At 31.1% G+C, this 16,094-nt stretch overlaps 1 protein-coding gene across 1 annotated transcript in view; it reads left to right on the top strand.

The window, feature by feature from the left end:
- Window positions 1-7,559, top strand: part of LOC143410666 (A-kinase anchor protein 9-like) — an 88,756-nt gene extending 81,197 nt beyond the window's left edge. The window contains 9 exon segments of the mRNA XM_076871462.1: window positions 15-167; window positions 499-678; window positions 1,060-2,130; window positions 3,803-3,943; window positions 4,422-4,907; window positions 5,310-5,373; window positions 5,505-5,626; window positions 6,512-6,703; window positions 6,925-7,559. Of these exon segments, the coding sequence (XP_076727577.2) occupies window positions 15-167; window positions 499-678; window positions 1,060-2,130; window positions 3,803-3,943; window positions 4,422-4,907; window positions 5,310-5,373; window positions 5,505-5,626; window positions 6,512-6,703; window positions 6,925-6,969 (2,454 nt within the window). The 3' untranslated portion in view covers window positions 6,970-7,559.
- The last annotated feature ends 8,535 nt before the right edge of the window (window positions 7,560-16,094 follow it).

The raw sequence follows: 16,094 nt of genomic DNA, 5'->3' as shown, positions 1-16,094 counted from the left end.
TTTTGATATTAAAGATAACAAACTTAGAAGAACAACTAGAGCAATTTAGAGATGAGCTTGAAAATAAAAATGAAGAAGTTCAGCAACTACATGTGCAATTGGAAATTCAGAAAAAGGAATCCACTACCCGTCTACAGGAACTTGAACAAGAAAATAACTTATTCAAGGTAACTATTTTAGAAAAAAATTTTTTTCTATAAAGAGAAGTTTTGCTCCTATGTAGTTATAATAAACATTTACTAAGTCCAGATCTAAATAATACTCACTCGAAGAACACTAGCAAGCAAATAGATTTGCATGGAACTTATTTTCTGTTTATAATTAAATTTTTGAGATCTTTTATTAAAATATTTCAAGAATTATTGATCTACATTATGTCTAATTTTTTTTACTTGTACATTGTAGGAAATGTATTTTTTATAAGACTTAATTGAAACAATGTTGTGAAAAATGCCAGACATGAATACATCCAACTATGATAGTTATTTTTGTCACTAGGATGAAATGGAGAAATTGAGATTTGCCATAATGGATCCTGAGGCTATCTCTACTCATGACCAGCATATGCTATTTGGGAAATTTGCTCAAATAATACAGGAAAAAGAGGTAAAAATTGATCGATTAAATGAGCAAATTAGAGACTTTCATCAACAACTTAGACTTACAACAGATAACAAGGTATACTCATTTAAAATTGGTTATTATCTGAAATCTAATAGTTAAATAGAGTAATTAGCTTTGGATGCCATCTGTTATAGACTTAATTCAGTATTTTATCCTTTCCAATAAAATGTACTAATGTTGACATTTTCCTATTAGAGAATCAAATACTAAAAGCATAAGCCACTTATGTGTAATAGAACTTCCAGAATGATGTTCTAAATAAGGTCTTTGTTTGATGTGATAAGGGAGGTGTTGGTCTATATTGAAAGTAACATAATGTGTCTGACAAGCTATACAGCTTTTTTGCCTGATCATCTTTAAGTTTTTACCCTAAAATAAAACAAAATTTTAAAAATATGAATACATTTTCTGTGTTTCCCTTTTTTGAATTAATAGGATTTTGAAGAAAAAAATGAACTGATAAGGGATCTTGAAGCCCAAATAGAATGTCTAAAGAGTGATCAAGAACGTTTGAAGAAAAATAGAGAAGAAGAAACAGACAAGCTCAATGAAGTTATTGAAAAACTTCAGGAGGAATTGTCATATATTAAACAGAATATGTTGTTGGATACCAATTCCCCCTCAGAACAAGAGGACAGCTTGAAACATCAGTTGGAAAAGGTTATAGCTGAAAAGCTGGCTTTGGAACAGCAAGTAGAAATCACTAATGAAGAAATGGCCTTCACAAAAAATGTACTTAAAGAAACCAATTTTAAAATGGATCAGCTAACACAAGAATTAGTCAACTTGAAGAGAGAACATGACCATAAGGAAAAAATCCAAAGTATACCAGATGAAAGTGTTAGCATGACTATAGATGATCTCAGCAAAGACCATCCCGAACTGGAAGTAATCCATATTGAAGATGTTCTTAAACCCCCTGAGAACAAGATGTATCTCAGATCTTTTGAAGAAAGCACTGAAGTTTCCAGAAATTTGGAAACAAAACTGCTACAGCTTGAGAGCTCTGTTAGCACAAAGGACTTAGAACTTATCCAGTGTTATAAACAAATAGAAGACATAAAAGAACAAGGCCAATCTGAAACAGAAATGCTTCAGAAGAAGATCGTAAACCTACAGAAAGTACTTGAGGAGAAAGTAGCTGCTGCTCTTGTAAGTCAAGTCCAACTTGAGGCAGTTCAGGAATATGTGAAATTCTATCAAGATAAAGGAATAGCTTCATCAGAACTTGAAAAGGAAAATATGCAGAATTTAAATCAAATAACAGAAAACAAGATGGAGTCAGATATGTCTGCATTAACCTTGAGAATATCAGACTTAGAAAGACAAGTGATTGAAATGCATACTACCTTGATTTCAGAAAAAGAACAAGTAGAAACTGCAGAGAAAAATGCTTTGGAAAAAGAAAAGAAGCTGATAGAACTGCAGAAGTTATTGGAGGACAGTAAGAAAAAACTAGAAGGAAAAGAAAGGAAAAGAAGCCCTCATGGAGATTTTGTTCTCAAGGTTAGCTTTATATTTGAATTTTTCACATAAATACCCTAAGAAACTCTTTTTTTTTCCTTTGCTTATTAAGCTGATTGGTAATTTACTAAGTCAAACAGTTCTGCTGACACCTACCAATTTATACATAATGGGATTTTATTTAAAAAAATCATACTGTTCTTAAAGAACTTTAGACAAACTAAAGAGTTTGTTTGAGCAAAAAGTGCTACATGCATTGTGCAACACTCAGAAACAGAAGAGATTCGAACAGCTTCACTGTGCAACAGTGGGTGGATTTAGAGGCAGAACTCACAAATAAAATTCAGAAATTGCTTGATTGGTCATGGCTAGACCTTGTTTGGATGTGATTTGATTGGTTGATTGCCTATGATTGGCTGAAACATAGTTGCCTATTATCATTGGCTGAGACTTAGTAGTTAATTATACTCTGTTCATTTGTTTCCCTTCCAAGTAATATTGCAGTTTCTTACACAGAAACTCAAGGTATAAAGACCAGATTAAATTTAACACTATAGGGTCATTTTATTATCATTAGAATAATGGGCCCTAATTATATTTTGTGATCTTCAAACATCTTTATTCAACCAGGGTTGTCATTAATTAGAACAGTTCAAATAAATATGGAAACATTAAATTTAGCAAATGTCCTCCAAAATTTCTGTGGATATTTTCCCCCTTAATGTACCTCTACTAAGTATGTTATGTCATCATCTCTTTTAAGTACCATAGTGCACCCTATAATCATCAACACCACAGTAATGTATATTCATAAGTATTCTATACATTCTAATCTTGCACCAAAGACAGTTTATTAATAGATGATTTTAAATTAATACCAGCACAATGTTTTTTTTGGTTGGGGAAGAGCTTTATAAAATGGTCATACCACACTTTTGCAAAAACAATTTCAGCATAAAATCTGTGAAAGTTATGTAGGTGAGATACAATTATAAAAATATCAAAATATATTCATATTGAATTAACATATGAGTAACAAGTTATTAGCTTGGCAAATTTTATGCCTCATAATATATTTTATTCTTCTTAGGGAAAATTTGTAACTGACCTAAGTCTACTTACATAAAGATCAGAAATTGCAGTTATTTCTTAGTGTATGACAGACATGACAAGTTCCCTCACTTAATAAACTTTCAATTTCAAGTACCAGAAGTTCAGTCTTATCTGCCCCAGAAGATTGATACATTGGGATTTTATGTCAACTTAATTTATATTGGCAAAGGATAATTTCATTCACTATACTTTTTCTTCCTAGCTCATTGGAATTGCATATTACTGTAGGTAATAATTATTAAAATATTAATATAACTTTCTAGGTATAACTTATAATAATTATCTTTGAGCTCATATCTTTTGAGGAAAGTAATATAAATATGAAACTTTTGAGTGGCACAAAGAATATTTTTATCAATTATTTATAAATGTTATATATATTAATGGCATGATTTGTCTTTCATTCCTAGAAAATCTTTCTTATTTCCTTAAGAATACAAAATGATGGTTCTTAAAATGTTTCACTGTTTGTTGAAAGAGCATTTATCACTAAAACCCCTAGGCAGTCAGTCTTCGAAAAGCTTCATTAGAATGTGTAAATGCTTTGAATTTAGCTCTTTTTTTTAAATGATGTATTTCTTATGTTTTCTACTGTATCCAGACAACTACTGAGTTAATAAATGCCAGTGGAGAAAGTGGATTTTTTGAAGAACTTGAGGCTCTTAGAATCCAGTTAGTGGCTACCAAAGAAGAACTTGCCACTTTCAAAGAAACGACAGAAAAACTTCAAAAAGAGCTTTTGGTAAGACAAGTAACATAACTCCTAATTCATTCATTTCTACCCATCTTAATTCCCTTTCAAATTGTCCTATAGAAACAAGTCCAGAGCCATAACTTAAAAACTAAATTTACAAGTCTTTTTTGAAAAATTCATTGTTATAAATCTATTCACCATCTCCTTGCTTGTTTTGCTAGGAATCTTTATATTAGAAGAATGCTTTTAATCTCTAGTCTTTTAGCAAAGGAAGCGAAAAACCGCTGTTAAAGAGAACTTAAATCCCCTTGGAAACAAAAGTAAAGGCTAATAAAATTATTTCAATTTTGTAGTAACCTGTGACCATACATACATGTGAAAGTATATATGTATTACAGTTTCCAAAGTGTTTTTCCTATTATTCTGAGGCAAGTGAACATATAAATGAAATTATACTCTTTCCCTCTCCACTGTAAGTTCTTCATTTGATGTGCAAGATTTTCAACTTAATTCATCTGTGTTTTAGGTAAAAGAGACAAATATGGCATCTCTTCAGAGAGATTTAAGCCAAGTTAAGAATCAACTTGTCGAGGAAAAAAAGAAATTATCCCACTTCTTAATAAAAGAGGATAAGTCTGAAGTACCAACAAACAGAAACATCTGCTTAGAGCCACTTCCTATTATAGTAGGTAAAAACACTGCATCCCAAACGGACCAAATACTCAAGGTCAACATGAGCAACCAGACTCCACAAATTCTTGTTAAAAATGCAGGAATTCAAATTGATATACAGACTAGCTGTTCCTCAGAAAAAGTCTCTGAAATAATTAGGCAGTTTACTGAAAGAATTGAACACATAAAAGAACTTCATGCCACTGAAATTTTGGATATGGAATCCAGACATATTTCAGAAACTGAAACTTTAAAGAAGGAACATTATGTTGCTGTTGAGTTACTGACAGAGGCGTGTGGTACATTGAAGGCAGTGATACAGTGTCTGAGACCTAAAGAGGTATTTATTTTGTTGTTGTCATGTGGGGGGAGTTTCCACTGTTGTCAACAATCTGTTTTTAAGCAAAAATTTTAAAAGAAATTTGAGAAATATCTCTTCTTTATACTATTAGAATTTAAGTCTCCCCATTGTATTAGATAATAGAGTTCTTATGTAAGTTTGCAACTTGTTATGGTTCCTTAAATAATAACTATCTCTTCTTACTATGGTAATATCCATAAGGAAAAAATTATAGACTTGTTATAAATCATAGTTTCATTTCAAGTATGCTTAGATTGAGTTTTTTTCTTTTTCTTTCCCTTTTTTTTCTTTTTACAGCATTATAACAGCAAAATAGTTTATTGGGTTCTGTTTTTATTAAAACAAAAATATTTATGTATGTTGTTTCTTTTTTCTAATTAGGGATCCTTGATTCCTGAACTAATGTATTCTAATGCTTACAAAACTAGAGAAATATATTCCAGTGGTAAGTTATATAAAATTCTGGAATGTTTATAGTATTTGATTAAAACGTGTTATTTTTGTTTGAAGAGGGTATGTTTTTTATTTTTGTTTGTTTGTTTGTTTAACAACAAATGATTGTTTTCTTTATTTTAGATTCTGCATCAGACTGGAGTCAGGGAGTTTATCTTACACAAAATCAGGGATTTGACACAGCATCAGAAGGACAAGGAGAAGAAGGTGAAAATATAACAGAATCATTTCCAGAGAAAATAAAGGTACTGAAAGATAAATATTACTGAAACATAATATATTTTAGTAAACTTACCCAGTATATGTTGAACATAGAAGTTTATTTAAAGTTATATACTCGATCTCTGAAAAAAACTGTATAGCAAGAAAGATCGAAGGAAGGGGGAGAGAGAGGGAGAAAATATGCTGCCCTCCACTCCCTCCTTTCTTCCAGAATTAGTGACCAGATCTTTTGGTCAATTCTCTGTTAACTAGATATTGAGGAAAAAGGATGTTGGAAGTAGCATCCCTGGTTGCTCAAACAATGTCTAGTACAGTCCACCCCATCAAATAGAAGCAAAAGGTAGCACTCACCTCATGCTTCAAATGAAAACAGGCTAAAATAAATGACTTAAAAGAAAAAAAAAATCCATGAGAATCTATTTCATTTTATTTCCATATTCCACAAATAATAATATATTGTATTTCATTTTATTTCCATATTCCACAAATAATAAAATACAATATATTAAATAATTATGTTATGAAGATTTAAAAAATAATTTTTATTATTGCTGATTTTGTTTGCCAAAATTATTAAAGCAGTCTCAAGGAATGGAAGTTTTTCCCACGGTATTTCTTTTGGTCAAATCAATGGCTAATCATTAAATCTAGGAAGAGTACATTAGCTAAACTGAAGGAACTTAAAGGTGAAAGCTATGGAAATCATAGACCATCTGTTGCAATTGACTTAGCTCTCCACAGGAAGAAGGCATTTAGTAAAGGTGCCTGGAGTTTCTTTTCTGCGGTTGCTTTTCTAAATCTATTTTGCTTCATAATTCTATATTGCTTAATATTTCTCCTTGTAGCTCTCATTTTTTCAGCATTTGGAGAAGTTGTCATAACTTTGGCTTTTGGATTTTGGTTTCTAGGGATTACTGAGATCTGTTCATAATGAGGGCTTGCAGGTGCTTTCTCTCACTGAGTCACTATGTGGTGAAAGAGAAGATCATTCTATTCAACAGATTTCAGAATTTTGGCTAGAAGAGAGAAGATCTTATCTTAATATCATCTCATCTCTTAAGGATTTAATTACCAAAATACAAGTGCAAAGGGAATCTGAGGTACCCAAAGAATATTATATTCTTTGTAGCATTGTTATTTTTAATGACAATAATGAACTTTGTAAATTAAATTCTTTTTTATATGAATTTTCACATAAATTATTGTCTGTATTTTCAGACTCAAAAATACATACATTCTTTTAAATACCTATTTTGGATAGTAGAATGTTTTAAAAACATGTTTATTTGAAACCTAACTTTTGTTATTTGTACTCTGCTAGGTTAATGATAATTCTCAATCTCATGAGAGCCTCCCGGACTGGTGAGGGGAATTTCTACTTGCTCTCCAACATGTTTTCTTAAAGGAGCACAATGTTTTGCTAGCTGTTTTTCAGGTTGAACTGACAGCTCTAGGCACTAAAGATGCAGTTGGATTATTAAAGTGTTTGGAACAGTGAATACAAGAACAAGTATCAAAACAAAATTTTATTTTAAAGAATACTATTTTTAATAGTAATAAAAAAATCAGTTGCTGATTTGTTTTAGAGTCTTAATTTAAGTATGAAGATAAGCATTTTTAACAGGGGCCACTAAGAGTATTTAGGAGAAGAACATTACCTTTTGTCTTATTTTAGAAAGTAAGAAAAACATAAAATTAATAAGATAGTCCTCAAACTTGGAAATTTAGAAAGAGCTGTAAAACCTAAAGAAAAGAGAAGGAATAAGATACAGTCACTTCTCATTATTTTTAGTAGTTATATTTTATAAACCTACAAGGAGTCATTGTTCCTGTGGGAAATACAGAAATATGTTACTGCAAGCCTCAATCACAATATTTTCATCAACCAGTCAATACATGATCTTATTTTCTGTGTGGTTGTGTTTAAAGAAATCTTATATGGGGAGGGGAGAAGAAATGTATCTCAGTGGTAGAATGCTTGCCAAGCATACTCTTGGCCCTGGGCTCAGTACTCAGTGCCATTAAAAAAAGAAAAAAGATACCTTCTGTGTTGTATATTATTCATTAATGTTTAACACGGCCAAGAGCAATCATACAGAAGCTTATCTAACACACTTTTCTCCTTAAAGCACGTCACAGATTTCTTGCAATTAGGAACACCAAGCCCTTCACTTGTGGGCCATTTAAAACCATTAAATCACAAATAAAAAGCACAATATGGAAAAACAAGTTACTAAACAGGACATTTGTGTACAATATGAGAGCTAAAATACAAAGATACAGTATGCCCTTGTTTAACTTAGCCAGGAACATGTGCATGAGGAAATTTAATTTTTTTACTACTCTGTCTGACAAAGCAATACAAGTATTGGTTTGAGGGTTACAAAAACTTTTTATCAAGTAGACAAATCTGAAAACACAGGATCCATTAATAATGAGGATTAACTATAATAAAGTAAAAAACAATAATAACAAAATATTATAAATTATTTTATTTATACAAATAAGAAAATTGAGATGAAATTAAAAAAAAATCACTTATCAAAATTCATGCTGGAAGAAACAGAATACCTGAAAAGACCTACAACAGCATCAAATCAGTAGTTAAAAATAGAAAGAAGAAGCTTATTATCTGAAATTGCAGTACCACATGCTCAAATTAATGACAGGAAAATGACCTTGAAAAGAGAACAAGAAAATGATAAACCAAACCTAGGTATGTTACAAAACAGACTCATATAATTATACAAATGGGTGAAAATATTTTACTTTACGTTATTATTACTCAGTTAAAACATTTCCTTTCAGTGGTATTGATTTCTCATTTTCATAACATTAATTATAGTAATTACTGCAGTGGCTAGAGAGGATTGTCAAATTGATTTTAAACAACTGTATCTAATTTTAAATACAGTAGCCTTACCTTGACCAAGTTAAACAAATTAATTTTATGGTCTCTTTTTGTTTGTTTGTTTGTTTTAATTGGTTATATGTGACAGTAGAGTGCATTTATGCACTTTGATATATCATGCATAGATGGGATATAATTTCTCATTTTTCTGAGTGTACATGTTGAAGAATCATATTGGTCATGTAGTCACATATATACATACAGTAATAATATCTGTTTCATTCTACTATCTTTCCTATCCCCACATTCCCTCCCCTCTTCTCCCATCACTTCCCTCTACCTAATCTAAGGTAACCATATTCTTCCCTACTATCCCCCACCTTATGTGAATTAGCATTCACAAATTAGAGAAAACATTTGGCCTTTAGTTTTATGGGATTGGCTTATTTTGCTTACCATGATATTCTCCTACTCCAACCATTTTCTGGCAAATGCCATAGTTTTGCTCTCCTTTAAAGCTCTGAGTAATATTCCATTGAGTATATATACCACCCTTTCTTTATCCATTCATCTGTTGATTGATACCTAGGTTGGTTCCATAGATAAGCTATTGTGAATTGAGCTGCTATAAACATTGATACAGCTGCATCACTATACTGTGCTGATTTTAAGTCCTTTGGGTATATAAACCAAGGAATTGGATAGCTGGGTTAAAGGGTGGTTCCATTCCCAGTTTTCTGAGGAATCTCCATACTGCTTTCCATAGTGGTTGCACCAATTTGCAGTCCCTCCAGCAATGTATGAGTATGCCTGTTCCACCACATCCTCGACAACATTTGTTGTTGCCTCTATTCTTGATGATTGATTGCCATTCTGACAGGAGTGAGATGAAATCTTAGAGTAATTTTGATTTGCATTTCTCTAATTGCTAGAGATGTTGAACTCTCTTAAAGCTGTACATTAAGAAAGGTGTTTTATATACTAGAGGATAACTACCTAAAGGAAAAGGAAATCCATAATTAAAGTAGCCATTTCTTTTTTAATCCCTCTTTTTAAAAATTTAACTATAACAACATACAGAAAAGTGAACAATTCAACTCTTCAGTATGACATTATTTTTTTTTATTTTTTTTAATATTTATTTTTTAGTTGTAGTTTTACTTAATACCTTTTTTTAAATTTATTTATTTTTATGTGATGCTGACGATTGAACCCAGGGTCTCGCACATGCTAGACAAGCACTCTACTGCTGAGCCACAACTCCAGTATTACATTATTACATTACATTATTATATGAATGTCTGTGGAGGAGACATTATTTGTGTTAAGAAGTAGAACATTGCCCACATCCTAAAAGCCCCCTCTAAAAATCAGGCTATCCTGATTTTTCTTTAGTTTTATTACTAATTTATATATTCCAAAATCATATATGTTTAAAGTGTTTCTATTTTTGAACTTTATATTTTATGTCTTGCTTCTGTCACCTTCCTGAATTATCCCAACTTACTGCATTTATCTATAGTTCATTTTTGTTACCATATAGAATTCTCTTGTTTGGATATTCAACAACTTATATTTCATTCTGTGGTTGATTAGATTTGGATTGTTTCTACTTTTTAGCTATTAGAATTATTGCTGTTGTGGACACTGTTGCAAAGTGTTTCTGATGCAATTGTACTTATGTCTTTCTAGGAGTGAAATTGCTGGGTCATAGAATTCATATCTTTAAATTTATTAGAGAACCCCAAACTATTTTAAAGAGTAGTTTTGTTAGGGGCTCACAGGTAGAGTGCTCACCTAGCACATTGGAGGCCCTGGGTTTGATCCTCAGCACCACATAAAAATAAATAAAATAAAGATATTGTGTCCAGCTACAACTAAAAACTAAATATTTTTTTTAAAAAAGCAGTTTTGTCAATTTGTGCATGCACTAGCAGTATATGAGAGTTGTGTTATATACAACTTTGCCAACTTTCCGGTATTGTTAGACCTTTGCTGCCAATCCGTTTGGCGTACAGTACATAATTGTAGTTTTAATTGATTTTAATTATTCAAGTGACTTAGTGCTTTTTCATATGATTATCAACTGTTTGGATTATTGTTTTTGTGTTATGCTTGCTTGGATCTTTTCCCCACTTTTTGATAAAAGTCTATTTAATTTAACTCTAAATGGAAATCATTATTAAATTCTCATCTATTGAGGACACATGCATCTTTAGTAACTGTTTCATGTAGTGATGATAGAAAAACCTGTGCTATTGCCGATTTAAAATCATGACACAAGCTCAAAATTTGTCATTGAAAAGCTGAATCATGTTAAAATTCTTCAGAGAAAACAGGTATAATAAGTTAAATTAAACATATCCCTGTAGACAAAGGCTTAATTGAAAAATTTTAGAGGTTATTAATATTGTTTATATAGAATGCTATTGAAGTCTTAATGAGTATCTCTGTAGATTCATGTTTATATGTATAAATTATTGACCTCTACCCCTAAGAATCACATCTTGAGTCACATAAATCCTAAAATAATGACTATTTAACACCCAAGTAAATATGTCTACAGACTTTTTCAATGTCCATATGTACATAAGTATATTTTTTGTCATAAAAACAGGATCCTGATGCATATTTTGTAACCTGTTTTTACTTAACATGTATAAGATTTTAGTTCGGTGACTGAACTCAACCACTGAGCCCTATCTCCAAATTTAAAAAAAATTTAAAAAGGCCTTGGGATGTAGCTAAGTGATTTAGCTTCTGTGAGTTCAATCCCTGGTACCAATGATGGAGGTGAGAGCAAAAAAAAAAAAAATTTATATTTCTCTTTACTTTAAAAAATTCAATATAGGGTTATTTGGTTAAATTGGAAACTTTAAAAAGATTTCAGGATTTTTAAATTGCTCTCAAGAAAGTTTGTATTCCACCAATGAGGCATTTTTCACTGCCCTGAAACATGTTTTTATTCCTTTATAATTTTTATTCTGATGTTTAGGATCAAACCCAGATTTTTGTGTGACTAGCATGATGGGCTACTGCTGAGATAGTCCCTCAGTTACACGTTTATCATTAACATTTATTAAAAATTTAAATTAAAACTGACTATAAATTATTTTATTCAAATTCACTCTCATTCATAAATTGAATTTGTTCAGACTTTTATATTGAAAGGACATATACTTTTTAATGTTTTTTAAGTATACATGACAGACTATATGTTGACATAAGGTTATTTTTTGTTATAACTAATATTCCATTTGTGTGTGTGTGCATACATTTTTTAAAGAGAAAGAGAGAGAATTTTTAATATTTATTTTTTAGTTCTTGATGGACACAACATCTTTGTTTGTATGTGATGCTCAGGATCGAACCCAGGCCTCACTCATGCCAGGCAAGCACTCTAACGCTTGAGCCACATCCCCAGCCCCGCTTACAATTATCTTTATCCATTCATCTGTTAAAGGATGTTACTCTCCATTATTGGATTAAATATTAGGTAATTTCTTGTTCAAAAGTGAATTTAATGTTGTTTGTAAGATGCATAATAATTAACAAGGTAAGTTGAAAGTGTTACCATAAAAGAAACATAAAAAGTCTAATAATAGGTATTAGATTTCTTATCCCAGTTTGGGGTTATAGTAATACAAAAAATATCTATATTTTATTTATATATGGTGCTAAGGATCCATCCAAGCACCTCACCCATGCTAGGAAAGTGCTGTACCACTGAGCTACAGCCCCAGCCCCAAAAGATACATATTTAAAGAAGATTTTCTGAATATGCTATTATAATGTAAGTCAATTGTAGGTATACCTGAAATATTTTATGAAGATAAATCATATTACTACTGAATTCATAAGTTTATATATAAACAGTAAGTTTGTAAAACTTATTTAACTTGAAATTAGTATTTTTTAACTGAGGAGGATATATGATAGTTCCAAAAAAATCACCTTAAACTTGTCAATTTCCTGAATCATTTGAAAATTCCTTTTCTGTAGTATCAAAAAGATTTGTTAATAACTGAAACTTATCAAACAACAAAACACTCTTTTATTATTGACTTTCAATTATGTATGATTTAGACAAGATTAAAAGAGAAATTATAAATGTTAAACTATAAAAGCTTCAGCGAACATTCAGCTTTTATTAGTATGCTAAATTTGCATACAAAGAGCCAGAACATAAAAAGACATTTTTGTTTTCTGGCAAAAATCAATTATTCTTGAGAATAAAAACTGTATTTAAAGTGGGAATTGGGGAAATAAAGATGGCTGCAATCATGCCAACAATTGTTATCTATTTTTTTTTGTTCCACTGTTTTTTAAATCTTATAATATTTCTAAAATATCTTGCCATTACTTTTTCTGGAAGCATATTTTTCTTGATTTTATATTAGCACAATATTTAAAAATGTACATTATTTATTATTTGAAAAAGATAATTAAGTCTTATGACATTACTCAATAAAAAACATTTTTAAATTGGACAGTCAATTTATGAATTTAGAACACAGAAATCTACATGGGTGTATTGGTTGTAATTATTTAAATAAAATTATATATCTAGCAATATCACTGTTCTTTAATGTAACAGAATTTTTAAAAAATATTTTTTTGTAATTTCATTGAAACTGTGAAAAGCAAACTTAGAGAAATATAAATTGTTGCAAATACAATTTGACTAGAGAATAACTAATTTCAAACTGATTCAAGATAAAACTAACAAAAATGAAACAACAAACTCCAGAAACAGGAAAACAGGGATTGTTTTATGTAAATTGTTAATCTAGGTTTTTCACAAATCATTTATGTCCAACATCTAAAAGTTAGAGCAGTAAGTAAATAATCTTATTATATGCTATTAATACTAAATCTGATTTAAGAATAAATACTGTTTCAGAGGTGCCTATGGAATCTCCAATTCTTTCCTTTTATAAGTTTTTTCAATGGCATTGTAGGTGCATATGTCTAAAAAAATACATTTTAACCATGCTTTAAATAAGTCTTAAAAAATAAGAAACTGGAAACTACCAGTGATCTGTATAAAGCAATATCAACTAAAATGCACAGAATCATTTTTAAAAGTTAAAATTAGAAGATGAGATGTAGCTCTGTGGCAGCACTGAGTCCAATCTCGAGCATAAAAATATGGGAAATAGTAAATTGTGCAGTGCTACTAGCATGATATTTGGCTTAAAACTTGCCGAAGTCAGTAACAGTGACTTGAAATCTAAATACTAGTATCCACATGATTTTCTTTAGTTCACCAGTTCAAGCTTAGTTCTTCATTCGCAAAAACTAATGGTGATATCTTTTCTTCATGGGATTTGGATTTTTATTTTCATAAAATTTGGATGAGGTTAGATGTTTGTGTTCTTTATTCAAATTAAGTTTTACTCATTTTTTTTTAAAAAAAGCAAAACCTTAAAAACTACATTATGCTTCAAAAATTCTCCAATAAACTGGCTTAATTTTAAATGTCCTTAGAGTTCTCAAGTAGGTAAATAGATTAGAAACATCAAAGATATGCCACTGAACCACAATAATGTTTAAATTAATAAATTTTGTTTAGATCACATAAACAGTGTTAAAAAAAAAAAGTCAAACAAAGGAGTTCTTTTTAAAAAATGAAGGATTCACTGTCTGAGAATACCATAGTAGGGACACAAGATCGGCAGCACTTTCAGACAGAAAATAGATGCAACTACACAACAGCCTAATTGGATACAAAGTCATCTTCTCAGCTTGCAGATGGTGTTTGTCTTTTTTGGAATCACTGCTGTTATTGACTGGAACTTTCTGTTAGTTACAGGTCACTCTTCTAGCTAGAATTTCAGTCCTCTTAATAGCAAAATAAATTACAAATGGTGGTTAATTTTAAATTAGCCCTGAGACAGGGAGAGCCAGAGAAGGAGCAAGTGTGCACAAAAGTAGTGAAACAACATTAAGCTCTTATGAAATTGTAAACAAAAACCCAGGACCATTTACTTAAAGGAAGTAAGAGCCTATGGAGCTTCTGGTAAAGTGGTATAAGGCCCATAGGCATGCAAAACAGCATCGCACTAGAAAAGGACAGGATGTGTACACCTGAATTCATCACATGCCTCATCCACAGCTAAATCTTGCTGGTTCTTTGTGAGACCACATGACAAAGCAACAGCTCTGTTGCTGGTGAAGCTTCATGTTGGAGAAGTCACCACCATTTTCCTGAGGCTGTGGTCACTCCTCCCGGTTTTGCCAAGTTTAAATATTTGTTTACTCTCTCAGGGGCCTATGTGGCAGCTGGCCTTCCATATCTTAGCTGCAACATATTATAAAAAATTCCATCAGTACTAAAAAACGTACATTTCTCCTTGTCATTACTGCTTAACCTGTTACTTGTTGTATATGTCGTACTGGGTATTTTAAGTAATCTGCACATGTTTTAATGTATGCAGGAGTGTATGCAAAGATTTCATGGAACTACTATGCCATTTTCTATGAATAGCTTAAGCATCCCTGTGGTTTTGATGTTTATGGGGGTCCTGGAACCCATTCAAGCTGGAAGTTAAAAGCCAGGTTTCTCCTGATGCTGACTCTCTGTACAAGGTTTGGTAAAGTAGGGTTCCAGTAACACCTCTTAAATCTGCCTCTAGTATACTCATTGGCTAAGAGGAAATAATACCAGCTAGTTAGTTTAAACTGTTTCAGAGATTTAATGTTGATTAAATGAATCATTCTAGTTAAGAAGTTGGATATTAAGAGTATTAAAACTAATCCCATTTGGTAAATTATAGTAATGTAATTCCATTCTAAAATTAAATTCAAATTATTATGAATAAATTATTTTTTATAAAATTTTAAAGGAAATACTGAAAGATAATTTTCATTGACAAGTTATAGAGGACATGGAGAGTTGTAAAAACAAAAACACTTCTAGAATAGGTAAAAATCCAGAAACAGCTGAGTTAAGGCTGATTGAACTTCCAGTTTTGTCACAAGAGGAGGTGGGAATGGGCTACCTAATTAGACCAATTACAAAATTGTGCCCTTCAACAGATAGATGGATGAAGAAATTGTGGTACATATACACAATGGAATATTTCTCAGTCTAAAAGAAGAGAAAAATTATGGCATTTGCCAGTATATGGATGAACCTGGAGAATATGGTGCTAAGTTAAATAAGCCAATCTCAAAAAAAAAAAAAACAAAACAAAGATCTAATGTTCTCTCTGATATGTTAAAGCAGCCTCCAAATAAGCAAGGTGAGGGAAGGAGTGAAGGTTTACCTAATTGGACTGGGGAGTGAGTAGAAGGATTTGGAAATAGAAATGGAAAATACAGTAGAATGAATCAAACACAACGTCTCTAACGTTAAAACATAAACTGGGGGGAAGCAAGACTCATCACCGGGAACCAATGGTATCAATTGTTTCTTGAAAACAATCTTGACTGAATGGGTCACATATAGATGGAAACGTGTTTAAAAAAGATAATGTTTTATTGTAACATTTGATCTTTGAATATTTTTCTAAAATATTGTACAATATTGCAGCTCAGAATTGGCTTATTAGAGATAAAATAATTATCAGAAACACTAGCAATTCATATTATAGGAACAAAAGAATTACACGGGATAATTAGTAAGAAAACATACA

Source organism: Callospermophilus lateralis, chromosome 11 (assembly GCF_048772815.1).
Source record: "Callospermophilus lateralis isolate mCalLat2 chromosome 11, mCalLat2.hap1, whole genome shotgun sequence".
NCBI classification, from domain to species: Eukaryota; Metazoa; Chordata; class Mammalia; order Rodentia; family Sciuridae; genus Callospermophilus; species Callospermophilus lateralis.
The sequence above is the reverse complement of the archived record's forward strand: the minus strand, read 5'-3'. Positions and strand labels throughout refer to the sequence as shown.